At 37.4% G+C, this 17,044-nt stretch overlaps 1 protein-coding gene across 9 annotated transcripts in view; it reads right to left on the bottom strand.

The window, feature by feature from the left end:
* TRPC4 (transient receptor potential cation channel subfamily C member 4) overlaps positions 1-17,044 on the bottom strand; it is a 199,777-nt gene that overhangs the window by 47,746 nt on the left and 134,987 nt on the right. For all 9 annotated transcript variants that reach the window (XM_073894641.1, XM_073894634.1, XM_025874532.2 and 6 more), the window contains one exon: positions 9,875-10,211. In XM_073894641.1, the coding sequence (XP_073750742.1) occupies positions 9,875-10,211 (337 nt within the window). The remainder of the gene's footprint in view (positions 1-9,874; positions 10,212-17,044) is intronic.

Below are 17,044 nucleotides of genomic sequence, written 5' to 3'. Positions count from 1 at the left end.
TGGAATGTCTTCCATCACTCAGGCTCCTGAGAAATTCTGAAAGTAGGTGCAAACCTGTTCCATCTGATCTCTAAAGGGCATTCCAATTCTATGAATTCGTGATTCTCTTGTTTTCAAATTTGTATGTATTATAAAATGAAACATATTTTAAATACCTGTTAAATAACCAGAGTGTTTATATCTTATTTCCCTTTAGTGATAAATTGTTAGCTCTCTCCTCGCTTCTACTGGAAAGCCAAATGTATTAATAGCTACCAAAATAGGTAACTTCAAATATTTTATGGATAATTATGTAAGGTAATAAAGAAGCTATGGGAAAACTTTTATAAAGAACTAGTTAGGAGCTCAGTACAAAACAACATATTAACCTGGAGCTCTTTAATATCTGAGCAGACTCTGTTCCTATTACATGGGTTCAAGAAGATGGTACTTTTATTGGAAGCTTGGGCTAGATGACCTCTAAGGTTTTCTAAGAAGGGGAACAGCAAACACAATTCAGAGATATTACAGTTCCTTTGGAGTTCAAGGAGTAGGCATTAAGTCTGACTTTCTGGATCACACAAAAAAAATTCTTTCACTTCTGACCTTTGTAAGTCATAGCTGTGTGGGTAAAACAGAGATCCTGATGAAACTGAGTGTTCACACCATCATTTTTTAACCTGAGCTGTAAATAAGACTGTCAGTCAGTATTTATTGGCTAATGGGGTTTGGGATCTTGTTGTCTTAGAACACCAGAATGGAGTAGCACTTGCTAGAGCTCTAGTCACCGCATATGTGTTTGGTAACTATTGATTTCTATTTCTTATAAGCACGTTAGTGAAATACCAAGTTTCCTCTGCTCTGGTGACATTCACTGAAATTTTTGAAGAAACAAGCCTTTAGAAAAGCTAGAGGGTGCTATTAACTGGCTGAAATATGCATCCAGATCAACTATTCCTGGTAACTAGTCCGAAGAGAACAAAGCTTCAGGGAGCTTCTGTCACAAAATGTTTGTCCTGTTCCCACAATGGGAACATTTCAAAATTGCTCTCTGCTGTTTATAAACAGATGACATGATTTCTCAGAGTCACGGTGGAGGTCTATTACAAGCATGGATGTTGAGAATGTGGGGACCAGCAAAGGAATGATCATAGTGCAAATGAGTCAGAGAACTTCCTTTGAAAGATATTTGTGGATGCCTGGAAGTCTTTAGTATTTTTTTTCCTACCTTTCCCATAACAGTTTTTGTCAGGGCTACTTGAGTGTCCGATTATATCCTATCGTGTGAAGCAGGCTGTGAAGATAAGATGAGGTAAGCAGACCTCAGATGCCACATTTAACAGCCCGGATTTCAGATGAGAAGTGTGTAATTCTGTGAACAGACCTCTTGTCTTGTTCTTTCTCCCTGTCGGTATTTACACAAAGGACAAATAACTCTAAACAAAGAGTGAGTCACCTTTTCACCTAGGGCAACCTCCAAGGGCTTGTTATGGCAGCCCAAGAGCTAGTCGAGGGACCTGACCTTGGAAGTCTCTTCATAGAACACTGAGTTCTATGCTGTGGCACCAAATCAACGTAGATAAAAAAGAACAAAAAAGAATTCCTCCCTGCCGTAGGTGTTTCTTTTATTTATTTTTTTTCCTCCCCAAATCAGGGAACAAAAAAGTGGTCTCTGGTGAAAATTTTGCTTTTGCTTAGAAAAATCTAAATGTAGTTCTTTTACTCAGTGGAGACTCACATTCTGCCGGACCCCAAAAATGTGCCAAGTTAAGGGGCAGCTTCTATCCTCTCAGTGTTATATTTAAAACCCAAATAGAGATAAAGAGACCCCACTAACTACTTTCTGAAGACAACTTACAGAAAATTGTAGCCACACCCTGCCCTCTAGGGCTTATAAAGAGGCATTAGGACCATATCTTTTACCAACCACCTGGCTCTCCAACCCCATAGTCTATACTGAGAGAACACTTGGAATAAGTGGCAAGAGAGCCATGAGGTCAGGGTCATACAGTTTTTGTGCTAATTGGAATACCAGATGGATAGACGAAGGTGACAGCTCACCAGCACTACCACCTTCCTAAATCAAGTGAGGAAGACTCTCAGAAAAATCCCTCATAAATTTGGGGGAATTCTACAAGGAAAAACTGGCATTTCAATCCTTACTGGAGTGTCTGCTCAGGCATTTGGCTCACTCCTCTCTCCCTGGGTCTAGCTTGTCAAGGACAACAGACAGTGTGTATCGGCAGTAAGGTAGCTAGCCGCAGCCTGACCTCCTGCCATGACATGAGGCAAGGTTTTGTGATGCTCTCAGGGAGTGAGTGCTTATTACAGGAAGAAGCCGAGCTTTAGCAATCATGCCCTCCTGTCCTTGCCAACTACTGGTTACAAGGGTTGAGGGACTGGAAGATGTCAGGCAGAGCTGTGTTGTGCTTCCAGAGAACTATGCAATGTGGAGGTACACAAGGCCCTCTAGAGAACATTCATGCACTCATCAGGAGAGTCATGAGTCATGGCCTGTCATACTGGCTACACAGTATTAGCATGAGATGCATACAACCAAAAGGAAAGAGCTGTGACCGGGGTTCCAGTGAAGTCATGAAGACTTGTAACTTTTCTTGTCATCCCTCTTCCCTACAACCACCAAAGAGGAGAACGTGAACAGTTTGTGCCCCTCTTTCCATTCCAGAGTTGGGGTTGAAGGACGAGCAAATGATGGACAATTCCAGGTTCTCTGAGCCATGGGCCAGGCCTTTGTCAAGAAGAGGAAAGCTTTAAACGAATGATAAGACTCAAGTTTTAAACTGAACTGGGACTACTTTTAAAAAAAAAAATTTATTTATTTGACAGAGACAGAGAGAGCGAGCACCAGCACAAGGAGGGGGAGAGGCAGAGGGAGAGGGAGAAGCAGACTCCCTGCTGAGCAAGGAGTCCAAGACGGGGCTCAGTCCCAGGACCCTGGGATCATGACCTGAACTGAAGGCAGACACTTAACCAACTGAGCCCCCTAGGTGCTCCTGGGACTATTTTTTAATAACTTAAAGTTTCAGGAACTTGTATCTACTAGACATATCATCAAAGTACAGGAAAATGGTATCTGGTAGAGGGTGCTTGGGGAGAGTGATCAGAAGTTAAACCATTTCAGGTTTAGATTCTAATGAGTTGAGACTCTTTAATAAAGCTTTTACATGAATACATACTTTGCATGAAATTTTGCTTCCATAATTGTTTCTCAATTGTTTAAAGACCTCTGGAATATCTGAACTAATCAACCAAGGGGAGAATTCAAAATCTACGTTTTTTGTAGAAATTCACAATGATGATGACTTTAGTCAGCTGCCCACACTTCAAGAAACACTGACTTAAAGGGACAGTAAGACATGTAAAAGAATAAAACTGGACAACTTTCTTACCCCATACACAAAAATAAACTTAGTATGGATTAAGGACTTAAATGTGAGACCTAAAACCATAAAAATCCCAGAAGAGAGCACAGGCATTAATTTCTCTGACATCAGACATAACATCTTTTTAGATGGCAAAGGAAACAAAAGCAAAAATCAACTATTGGAACTACATCAGAATAAAAAGCTTCTGCACAGCACAGGAAACAATCCACAAAACTAAAGACAACCTACTGAATGGAAGAAGATATATGCAAGTGACATATCTGATAAAGAGATAGTATCCAAAATATATAAAGAACTTATACAGCTCAACACCCAAAAAACAAATAATCCAGTTAAAAAATGGGCATAAGACAGGAACAGTCATTTCTCCGAAGAAGACATCCAGATGGCCAACAGACACATGAAAAGATGTTCAGTATCATTCATCATCAGGGAAATGCAAGTTAAAACCACAATGAGATATCACCTCACACCTGTCAGAATGGCTAAAATAAAAAACACAAGAAACAAAAGATGTTGGCAAAAATGTGGAGAAAAAGGAATCCTCGTGCACTGTTCGTGGGAATGTGAACTGATGCAGCCACTGTGAAAAACAGTATGGAGGTTACTCAAAAAATTAAATATAGAATTACCACATTATCCAGTAATTCCTCTACTGGGCATTTGCCCAAAGAATATGAAAACAGTAATTTGAAAGAACACATGCATCGTTATGTTTATGGCAGTACTATTTACAGTAGCCATGTTATGGAAGCAGCCCAAGCATCCATTGATAGATGAATGGATAAAGAAGATGTGCTCTGTGTGTGTGTGTGATGGAATATTACTCAGCCATAAAAAATGAAATCTTACCATTTGCAACAACATGGTGGATCTAGAGAGTATAATGCTAAGCAGAAAAGTTAGAGAAAGACAAATGCCTTATGATTTCACTCATATGTGGAAGTTAAGAATCCTACTCAATTTTGGGGGCAGTATTTGTGGAGCATAAAGGTTTTAGTTCTGGAATTACACAATGAAGTATGAATCAAGTGGCTAGCATTTGTTAGCTCCTGATCCTGGACAAGCGATCTAACTTCTCTAAGCCTATTCCCTTCAATGAAATGAGATACAAACAACATTTATTATGATTCAATTAAGTGGAGCTACTATGAAGTTCAGATAAGAACACACATTCCCTCATTTATCAGGGTGCCTACCTTCTTAGTTTCTGCTTAGTTATTACTGCTACTGCTATTGTTATTCTGAACTCACGAAAACCACTTCAGCGACCCTCCGTCTCTTACGCTGACCCTCCCTCATTTAATATCTACTCCTTTTTCCCTATCTTTTGCTCCCATCCCTTGAACCATTTGAATCATGTTGCCAAATACTCTCTCAAAGCGTGCTGATTTCACTTTCGGGGTACCAGATGAGTATTGGTCATGACCTAAAATGCTTAACCTTCTCTCTGATAAAGAAGTCATTTGGCCAGCAATAGGATGTGCCCAACAATTTAAATCTACATAAATTTTTCATTGTTTGAAATCTTACTGTGTTAGTCTTGATAAATCTTGATAAGTCTTAGTAGAGGTGACCTTAAACTTTTTTCCCCACAGATAAAAAGGAAAATGATGATTCTATGTCATACTACAATGATTATCTGGTTTTTCTTGAAACTTAAAATGTCTCTTTAAATTAATAAGTGGATCTTCTGCAGCTGTATTTCAGTGTCTATGTGTGTCTGCAGCCCGTTTGCTGAGTTGGTTAGAGTCCCTTGCCAAGGGAGAGAGTGGGGAGAAACTAGGGACTTATTTCTTATAATTGCAAGAATACCTTTGGGGGGCTATCTGAGAAGATGGGTCATCCAGGAGGGAGGCTGAGAGTATGAGTACCTGAAACCAAATGATCTTAATGCCTATTAGTCAAAAGATGTAGAAAGGATGTCAAAAGGAAGAATATACATATATAGAATTGCTTGTCTCTATGAGTCTTTAGCTAGAGGAGAATGTGATCACAAGTTTTCTTTTTCCATTTGCAATTTGGCAGGCCTTATTGAAATGTTCAGATTTGTTAATATGAACCCTTTAAAAGATAAAAATATAAAATAAATCATGGAAATGAGAGGCCAATTTTGTTAGAGAAAAATTGTCAAATAAGTACGTGTTATGGGCAAGATGTATAATCCGGATATTATGAGCAATTCTTAGTTTATGCCTAGGAATTCACTAGAAGCTATTTTTAACAGAGCTCAGATTTCTTCCTATGATACATCTTTTCCTCAGCTCACCCTTCTCCTTATCATGCTCAGCGCGCATAGATTTATATACTACATAATTATGGCATATTCTTAGGCACACACATAATATCAAGTCAAGGCAGCAGACGTTTTTCCTTCTCATTGAGAACAAACTATTTCCTGCTTTATTAACGTGACAGCCTTCATTAATATTCTACTTTTTTGTAAAGTGATGTCAATTTCATGCTTTCTCTGCTAAACTGATAACGTAAGTCTACCTCTTGATATTTCACACGCATATACATATATGCACACTTTTTTTGCAGGGAATAAGCTATGACACAGATTTGACTGTTAGAGTTGAATTATAATGGATTTTGTAGAAAAATCAAAACTGGCTTTGCAGAAGGCCTTAAAAATTAACATTCGAAAGTTTTTTTTCCTCCTATTTTACTCCCTATTACCTTCAGAAAACAAATGACATCTATTTGAGATAGAACTGCTGCTATAATTTAGATAAATTCTCATTATACATTATAAATATAACATGCTATATTTAGTTTGCATATAAATTCTATGTAAAAGGGAAATTCTGACATGAATATTCATTTCATATCCCTGGTATTCTATGTTAAAAATCAAACCCTGAATAAATGAAGAGGCTCAGGGTCATGGCACAGCAGAGCATAGAAGTAACCAGGTCTCTAATCTGGCCCCAGGCTCCTTTTAATCCATTGTCCAGTCTTTCCAATGACACTTTTTCTCAGACACTTGCAAAGTATAGTTCCGTCATCAAGCTCATATGCTTGCTTGATAGAACTTTTGTTTCACTTTTTACTCTAGTTTAAATGGGTAATTTGACAGTCTGAGAAGTATATGGGTGTTTATCTGTCAAGAATCTACCTTTTGAGATAGTTCTAACTGAATGATCTGTGATTAGTTTTCTCTTTTGGTTAGGACTGTATCTCAAGATGACTAAATCCTAAATTTGATCCCTGCAGGAGGCTTTTAGATTTCTTTGTTTATATGCTAAACTTTATCTTGACAGCAGACATCTATAAGATCTCTTGAAGTTGTCTGATGGGAGAAAGAAGGGTCATTAACCTTCAATACAAGAAAGTCTGAAGGAAAAATCATTCAAAAACCTTTTGCAAGAGATGAGTTACAGCATATCCATGATACCACAGTGGAAGAATACAAGGGTCACTGCAGACTGTTTTCTAAAGATACAAAACTCAATAGACTTCAATTTAAATAGTCAACAGGATGTTGAACTTCCACAGGAAAGATATTGAAAATAACAGGGAAACATTATCCTGCCACTGTACTAAATCACAAGATATCTGGATCTGTCATACCACATAAATTCATATTGTTGAAACACAGCAAAGTTTATGAAAGAACAGAAATTCCAAAGCAAAACCATACTTCTTAAGGAGATACAGGGATCGAGTTGAGAGATTAAGCTTTACAGTTAGAAAAACTTTTCTACTCAGGAAAAGTTAAAATTTATGATAGGAATATATAAAATGAATAAATCAAAAGTCTTTTTGTCAGGATAAAAAAAATGGGAGATATAACAGTAATCATTTCTCTTAAGTTATGTTATCAGAGGTCTGGGAAACATCCCCTGAAAATAGAAGGTGAGTAAATTTAGTAGGAATGAAAAAGCATTTCTTTACCCAATAAGTAGCTCACAGTGTGACATGGGTTGAAAATCTAAGTCAGTTCAAGAAGACTTGCGAAAAACCCCTGCATAGAGCTTCAGTCTATCACTGGAAAAATTAACAGGATGCAGAACACTTTTGTATGCCACTCTTTTCTCTCTAAGTCTTTCAGTCTTGTTATTCCAAATCCAGAACCTCACAATGGAGGGACTGTGAAATGTTTGACCGCTTCCTTGGTCAGAGATAGTTTTAAATGAGACAAGATGGAAGGCTCATTAATAGAGTTATCGAATCAGACCTGGCCTTTCCCTCTCTATCACACCTTTGGTGAAAGGTTAGAGCATTCCTACCCTGTTGTCCTTAGCCGCCTCCTCACCTCCCATCCCCTGTCAAAAAAAGACCAATTTTCTCTACCTTAGTAATGGTTGCTCCCCAGTGCAGGACACTAGGACTCAGCGGGACTCTAAATCTTTCGTTTTATTGAGGAACATACTAAAAAATCCTGAGAGGTTGTGACCACCCATAATTTAATAGTCTCTCAGTGATAGAACCTGAGCATGTATTCAAATACAGTGAGTTTTCTACAAGAGGCTAATAACATAGCAGGTACCCCCTTATAGTTATGGATCTAGTAAAACACTTAGAACTCAGTGTCAGATGGGAGGCTCTTAGAATTCATCAGCTTTGATGAATAATATATTGTTTGGACAGATATATTTGATATAGAAAATTCTCCAAGCAAGAGGATCATTCATATATATTTTTTAGTCTAGAAAATATCTTTTTATCCTAAAAATTCCCAGATAAATTAACTCCTTGAAGTCAGGATATTTTAAGGAAATGTTGCCTTTAGTAGATATTTCTCTAGACTGGAATTTTAATTATCACAATTAAAAGTGTACCTTATTTAAGCATTCAGCTGTGGTCTGGATATAATTTCTAGCCAACTTTCATGGAAAATTCTGTTACAAGTTTTGCAAGTAGGAGGCAGCCAAAAGGTTTAAAGCTTCTGTTTTTTAATGTTATTTACCATTTTCTGACATTAAGCAACATATCTCATTGTTTATTATCTATCTAGTGCTCTAGTAAAATTTAAGCTTCATAAGAGTAAGGAATTTCTTCTTCTTCTTTTTTTTTTGTTACTTTTGTATCACTATTGCCCCACATTGTACTTACTCTACATATTTTCATTAATTGCACAAAGGAAAAGTCTAGAAATACTATATCTGCTTTTGCTTCACTGTGTCTATAGCATTGTTCAAAATTAAATATTCTGTAATTCATTTGGAATACCAGAATTTTTAGACATTGCATATAAGTTACCCATAATGGGAAATTTAACCCTCTAAACGCTTCTTTGATAATTGTTTCCAGTGAATTTTCTATGGAGAAAACTCCATAAAGAACATATTGCTAATGTGAGACATTTAATTTAAAAGGGAATAGGCAGGGTCGTCTTATATTGAATGTCAACTGCAATGTCATAATTATTTTATGCAAAAAGAACACAGGTTACCTAAACCTTTCTTCTAATTTAAGCAAAATCACACTTTATGCATTTCAGATTAATGAGAATGTACTCTATTTTAAAGGTAGCTTAAGAAGGTGTTTTTTTCCAGTACATTTGTAAAACATATCAAATCTCGTTGCTATGAACTTTTTCTTATTGTCAGTACTTAGAATATTTATAATCTTTAAAATCGAAGAGTATATCTATGTCAGATTGAGATATAGTCCTTTTTTCCCCCTGCTTTTTCCACATTTTATAGTCTCTCCAGTAGTTTTGACAGGCCAAACTGATCTGAGACTGTGAATCATGAAATTTTCACATATTTTCTAATTACTAAATGATGAGATGGATATGATACCAGAGAGGTTTAAAATGATGGGCTAAATTGGAAAATGTGATTTCTCAGCAAACCACAGTAAGATAGAGGAAAGAATAATTAAAATGTAAATTTTAACTATGGCTACAATAACAAGAAGAGAGGAAAACAAAGCTTTTACCAGCTACTTTAAGGTTTTCTACCTTACCAAGATTTGCTGCAGATCCCAAAATATTTTTCTTTCTATGGAAAGAACAGAGACATTGGAGGATGTCATAGTGTTTAATATCCTATCATTTTGATTGAATATATAATTTCGAAGATAAACTTAATGGATTGATTTCAAAGAATGGTTATAGTTACTTTATGTATAGAATCACTAATTCTGCAGAGTGATTTATATTTGTCTTTTAGAAGGTGTATCTATTAAGAAAATTAGAACGATCAGTGATATACAGCCAATGAGAAATGTTGAAAGTCTTTAAAAGACAAGGACACAAACAAAAAAACCCAGAAAACCATTCATGGGATGTGAAGTCATTGAGATCACAAATCCTAAAACCTATGGTTACATTTCATAGGCGGCATCTGGGGGCAAGTCCCCCAAAACTTGCAAAGCATTTATTTAGCTTTGGGGATTAGGCTTTGGAGCTACAATGGTCAGGACCTGTTTTAAGTATGCCTACGTCCAAAACTTTAATGACTATTCTTTTCTGGGCAACGAAATTCCATGGCAGCAACACGTTTTTATTATATTTTCTATAGTAACACATTTACCCAGGACCCACGGTAAAATCATCCACTCGACGATGGTTGGTGGTGGACCTTGCCTGTTCAAGTCTGACCTGTCGATGTGCTGAGAGGCAAGCAGCAGCAGGAACAAAAAAGTCAAATAGGACGCTGTATGGCAGATGAACTTGATAAATGGCTTTCTGATGAACAGTCCCAGTGGGCTTTTAGGAGCTATAAGGTAGCACACAGAGAAGACGGGAAAAAGAAGTCCTATGATGAAACACGTCACCATCTTCACTGCCCAGTGCCGTCTCCTCCAGCCTGGGAACTCATCGTACCAGCGAGATGCAAGCAGTTGTTGACAGTTGGGCTGAGCAACAAACTAAACAGAAAGGAAAGGAAAGGAAGAGTCAGTGTCACGTGCGGTGGCTTCAGTGCATCAGTAAGACCACAGATTTATCTTTAAAGCTGGAAGTCCTGCTTTAAATAATTTTATACTGGGTGCTTCATTGGCTCAGTTGGTAGAGTATGTGACTCTCGATCTTGGGGTTGTGAGTTTAAGCCCCACATGGGGGGTAGAGATTACTTAAAAGAATAAAATCTATAAAAGAATAATAATTGTATAGTTAATCATGAAGTCCTTTTGAATCATTCTGTGAATAAAGCCCATTTATTTAACGTTTTCTACCCAAGGCGTAGTGCTATGTGCTTAGCCAGATGTGACAGAAATTTGACTTACTCAAGTACATTGAGGAAGTAAAAATATGGCTGGAGAACATGAATATTCATAGGACACATTGATCAGTGAGCAAAGTTATGTACAAAGGCACAAACATATATATATATATACGTATATAAGAACTGTGATATAGTGGTTTTTTTCTCAGATTACTGGTTATTTTCTAGTAATGACATTATACTAGATTTTCATTTTTATATTTGGGTGTGCTTTTTACATTTTCTGATAAACACTTCCTACTTTTATCATTAGGAAAAGTAAATAAACTTTCAGTTGGGTTGAGGCAATAAGAAAAACATATGTGAAAGCATATTAGGATTACCAGAATGTTGATCATCAGATGCTGAATTTCGTGGAAATAAAACAGATACTTTGCCTAAGTATAATCAATTACCATATACCAAACATTTCACAAACATAACATCATTTTATCCTGACAACATGTTGGGAGATATGGTATAGATCTTACTCTCTTTTAAGGATGAAGATAGAGGGTGTTACAAGAAGTTAGTCAATTTACTCAAGGTTACATATCTAGTAAATGATAAAATATTAGACTAACTGGTCCAGGATTTTTTTTTTTCTGCACACTACCCTTCTCACTGGGACTGACAGCTAGGCATTACATAAATTCAGAGGGAGTTATTTCTTCCAGACGGAATTGTCCAAGAACACTTCCGAGTAGATGTGGGCTCTGAAGGGTCAGATTTGTATAAGCAGAGAAGAGAAGGGAAGGCAATTAAGGCAAGGTATGGTGGGAGAGAGAGAACATATGCCAGCAAGAAGTGTTTAAGGGATGCCCTATGGGCAGTTTGCAGTAGAAGCTTTAGTTTCTTGTAAGGGACTTGGGAAAGTTCTACTGGCATCATATTTCTTTTTCAGCCTTAGCCTGTGTGGATCTCCTTTAGACAAGACTTCGCCCTTACTCTTTTCTGATGGTAAGCAAGCAAAACATCCTGGAGTTCTCATAAAGAGCCTTGATTATCGCAAACTAAAAGCTGTTTGAGAGTGAAAAGAGAGACAAGATGATTGACTAAAAGAGCAATTCAATAGTTGAGCTGTGCAAACATATGGGCTGGACATGAAATGATTTCTCACGCAACTGTTTCTCATCACCTTGTCTTGGACACTGTGCTCATCAAAGGACATAGTGGGCAAAGAAATATGTAATAAATCAAATCAAATTTATAATAATGGGCTAAGTAAATACAGATAAAATAAAACTGCGTTTCTTTAAGACTGGGATGATGAGGACTCTCTTTATTACTTTGTAAGTAATCAGTAAAATCAAACTTTATAATCGAAAGAATAGCTTTTCCTAACACCATCCTTGCCTATTATTCTGGTCAAAGTCAGGTATTTGAAAGTCAAAATAGAGTTCTTGCTGATATATCTGCAGAATAATGGCAAGGAGTGCTATAAGTCATTAACCAGCCGTCTTCTTTTTAAGAGTTGCGACTCCAACACACATACACGATCCTTCCCGTCAGCATTTTATAAACAAGTCAGTCTATCATCTTCTTTCTAGTTTTTCATATAAAACATTCCTCATACAATTTAGCACAGGTGAAAGGCATTAGTAAAAGGGAGTTAAACTTACAGAAAATGCAAGATCTAACAAGCAGTTGCTGTAATATCGCATTAATCCTCACAAACTGAAGAAACGCTTTAAGGGACTAAGTATGAATAACATATTTAATACATGCAGAAAATGTAAAAGAAAGGTAGGTACTTCGTTTAACGTGACCTGCGTGAATTCTAGGACTAACCACCTCTGCCCTTGTCCCAAATCGCATTACAACATGAGATACCCCAGGACAACTGAACAAATAATTTTATTAGGAGTATTTAAGGTTTGCTTGGATAAATATTTCTGTTGCCTAATACACACATAAAGATTGTGTTAAATTACCCAGAAGAAGCAAATTATTCAGTCCTTCCAGAACATCTGCCATTGCCAAGCACTAGGTTAGCCTTAATTTTTACCAATGCCTTTTCTTAAAAGGTCTTTTTCTTTAATTATTGGAAAGTACACATTTGTGCTCAGTAAATGAAGAGTGTACATGATTTTCTGCTAAACACAGACACAGTGAGACTTAGGTAGAGGTACAGAATAGAAATAGGACTATAAGAAGAGCAGGCGTGAGTGTATATAATATACAAGTTTTCCCAAGTGTGGATATTATTTGACTACAAATCCGTTCTAATCAGAGGATTGAAATAACCCAAAAAGTATTCCTATAACCCAAAGGAATAATATAATAACCCAAAAAGAATCACTATAAATCTAAATTTTCTCACAATGGTTTTACATCCTCTCTCTAGTATCCCTGTTCACTACATGCCTATGCCAGCACCCCCCAAATTGTATGCTATTAATTAGTAGATTTGCCATGAAAAAATGGGTTTCACGTTCAATTAGTTACCAAAATAAGATTAAAAGAATTAAACTTCTAGATTACAGGATTTTTTTAGTCTTTAATTGCTAAAGTGGATTCAAACATTTCATTATCTCACGTGTCCCTTCTTCCTTCTATTCTTGGTTCTTTTCCTTCCTTCATGCTTCACAGTGTACTTCATTTCTTCTTTGTCCCCTCCTTCCTGTCTTTCTTTCTCTCTTCTCCTCCAGCGCCACCCCCCCCACCGTCTCTTAGTTTATTTGGATTATTTAGAGGAACACTCAGCTTTATCCCAACTCCCTCTGAAAGATACCCTCAGAGAGGGGGCCATCCTGTCTCTGACACCTGCCACTGGCCCATTCCAACAAAGCCCTTTCCAGATGGGCCATCACATTGCCCACCACATGCTGGGAGCCCACTGGGCCTGCCTCCTCCGCATCATCTCCCTACTGCACACTGAGTCACAGGAACTACCCTTCCAGGACTAGGGGAAGTGGGGTATCTCTTCAGGCACACTGAGTTACAGTCTCGCTTCTCCCTACAGTTGTTGGCCAATTCTAGCACAACTCCTGTCATCACATTAAAATTCATATAAAGACATTAGGAACATTCAAATTCACATTTGTGCCATGCAATTGTAAAAGACATTTAAAAAAAAAAGAAAAACTTTCTGTCCCTCTTTTCAATAACCTTTAGAAAAGTTTCAAAAGCCGGATCTCATGATTATATATAGAATCATTGAGTCATAGTTTTGAAATATTAAAAAAACTGGAAAGATTATTGAAATCTAATTTTTATGAATAAAGTGAGATCCAGTATTAATGCTTTTAAAACAACTACTCAAAATACTAAAATACTCCGTACCGTAAAGGAAAATGATGAAGAGAAAGGATAAAGCTACAAAGTGAAAACAAGCAAAAAACCCAAAAACTAAAACCAAAGAAACAAGAAACTTCACTACTACATGGGGAGGAATTAAATATTAACTAGATATGGGCATAATCAACAGAAGAGAGTTAAAAAATTAATGGATCCCTAGTAATTAAAATAACTATTGATCAGATTTACTTGGTATTTGTCCTTTCTTCATCTTTTCAGTTTTTAAATATATTTTCTAGTTTAAAAATGTATATCCAAGATTCAGACTGCAGCCGTATTCTCTATAAGAGCAAAAATCTGGATTCTGGGGACAACCAACCTGGCTATTTTATGCATCTTGACTAAGGTGGATAATTACCTGTCAGTCTCAATTGAGTTGAGTCTCAAGAGAGTTGAAAGTTTTGAGTCGAATGTATCGGAGTGATTTACATACAGGCAATCTTGTTTCTTTGCTTAAAAAGGACCACAATTTCCTCTGAGTCTTACCGTTTATTTCTGAGCAATTAAAAAATAATCTATATCCTTTGGGGTTTCATTTCCTCTGCTCAGGAATGCTTTTCAACAGCTCATTTTGTAATGTTGATAGCAAGGTTTAAGGATTATTTGTAGGCCAAAGAGCTTTAGGGAATGATTTTGTCCATAGCTAAAAACGCTTTCTTCAACTTCAGTCCCTAATTTCCTTCATAGCTCCCAATGCCCTTTAACCATCTGGGCCTCTCCCTGTTTCTTAGAGATAGCTCTAGTTGTGTTCCTAATTAAAACAGTTCTGGTCTCCTGGAGCCCAGCCACACCGCATAACTGATCAGGCGCTGCTACTTTATTAATCAAACATCATTTTCACCTGGCCCTCCCCTAATTTAATTAAGCCAATAGCATCATCTGTGAGTTGGACATTGGCTAGATAAGTAGGGAGAGGACCAAGATCCGGAAGAACCGGTTAAGTCTGTCTTCTGGGAACTCAACATATGTTGGGGACTGATCATGTGACCAGTCTACCAGTTTTTCTAATTTTTTCCTATTTTTCTATTTTTTGCTTTCCTCACTTAAGGTCAGTCTTCTTACTGAGGTTATGAATAGGCAAATTTAGTTCAGTGAAGATGCCTTTGCTGTCAGATGCACAGAATTCACACAGCTAGCACATGGTCTATGGTACAGATTAGTGTAACTTAATGTAGAGCATTATATGACGTATAGAAGGGATTGTGCCAACGTGAAGTAATCTGGGAAAACTGAAGACAGGAAGCAGAATTTGTAAGTTAAGTCTGAAATGATAGGTAGAATTTGACAGGCACTGTAGTAGGTGGATGTATTTTAATTTAGATTTAGAGAATATCATGATAAATACTTGAGGGCGGAGACGGGTATGTTCAAATGAGCTATCCCTTGTGCTAGAAGGTCATTATCAGTGGTGAATATGCCAGTGATTGAGTGTAAAGGGAAACCACAGCCATATTTTGAGACACAGGTGAAAATGTTTATTGAGGCAATGGTTGAGTCTAGGTCCTTGCTGCTCAGTGTGGCATCAGCTGGAAGCTCATCAACAATGCAAAATCTTAGGCACCACTTTGGACCTGCCGAATAGGACTGACATCTGACAGTATGATTCCTATGAATGTTAAAATTCGATAAACACTGGTTTAAAGGATTTGGTGTCTAATGAAATTCTATTTAGCTCCACTGTATCTGATGAGTGCTGAAAGAGAGGTTTTAATTCAATGTAAGTAGACATTTGAGCACTTATAAATCCTAGGAGCAAGTCTGTGTGTGAAGGAGTGGGGGTGCTTGGGTGTGTGGTGTGTATATGTGTGTGGGACTTTGTTTTAAGCTAAATCCAGCTGTGAGTGGTATGAGAAGCTGAGTGAGGGGAACTAGCCACAGAGTGGCGGGTTCTCAAAATCGAGTAAGCAGCAGGAGTGCCTAGAGGCTTGTTAAAAACCCACATTCCTGAGCCCCACCTCAATATTTCTGAATCAGTAGGTTCAAAGTGAGGCTCTCAACTGAGGTTGTGAACAGGCAAATTTAGTTCGTGAAGATGCCTTTGCTGTCAGATGCATAGAAGTCACACATCTAGCGCATATACTATGGCACAGATTAGTGTAATATCTACTTACAGGAATAAACACCAAATTACCAAGGGAGTAATGCCCATCAAGTCACAGAACTGTAGTGTAGGTAGAAAAGCTGACCGTAGTACATTGGTAGCCAGAAGATACGAGTTGACTAATTCACCATAGAAATGCCTTGAAAGGACCTACACCAGCATGAAACAGACTGAGACACAATGAATAGGAGAGACATGAGTAGATGATAAAGAACCTGGATCAGGAAAGGAGAAAAAAATTCTCATACCTAGTTTCTGACAGATCTTTACTCTATGCCTCACCATCTGCCTTCATTATGACTCTAAAGTGAAATGGCAAATCACAGTGTTCTTACATTATATATCTGGATATTGTAGGGATAAAGAGCATATGAACCTTGGAAGAGCCCACTGGGTTTTGAATCCTGGATCTGCTGTTTCCTGATGGTGAGGACGTTAATAAGTTATTAAATTTTCAGTGTGCTTTTTTCCTGATCTGTAAGGGATAACAGAAACACTTATCATATAAAGTTATTATAAAATTAATTGAACTTAATACACGAAGAATACAGCAGTTCCTAGATGATACTATATATTCAGTAAATGCTAGGTATTACCATTATTACATATATACACACATATATTTACATGCATGAGGATATGTGTATACACACATATGTCCATATACATACAAGGTCACTGACAGTCTTCTACAAAAATATATAATTGCTGAACTTTAGAGCCTCTCCTCTGCAGACTCTATTGGCCAACAAACCCCTTGGTGTTATCAAGTTCAAAGAATCTCCTATCTAGTCATCACATCACCTGATTACTCTCCTTGGACATAAAGGTCAAATTCACATTTGCAGACTGGGATGCAAGGAATAACTCAAAGCATACTTACTAGGGCCCCACTTCCGATGTCTCCATATCCAGAAGGGAAGATGACAACTGAACTCCATCTGATAGTGTTGGCGAGGCAGGGGCAGGATTTAACTTCTTACATCATTTCTGGGCCTAAATTCAAAACTGGTTTGGCAACTGAGCTGGGATATGAGTGGGCAGTAATGGGAAGTTGAAAATGCAGAGGCAAAGGGAATAAGGTGGGAGGTGATAAA

The sequence above is a fragment of the Callorhinus ursinus genome, unplaced genomic scaffold, assembly GCF_003265705.2.
Source record: "Callorhinus ursinus isolate GAN/ISIS: 27379988/994484 unplaced genomic scaffold, GSC_fseal_2.0 scaffold7, whole genome shotgun sequence".
Taxonomy (NCBI): Eukaryota; Metazoa; Chordata; class Mammalia; order Carnivora; family Otariidae; genus Callorhinus; species Callorhinus ursinus.
This window is presented reverse-complemented; position numbering and strand designations above follow the sequence as displayed.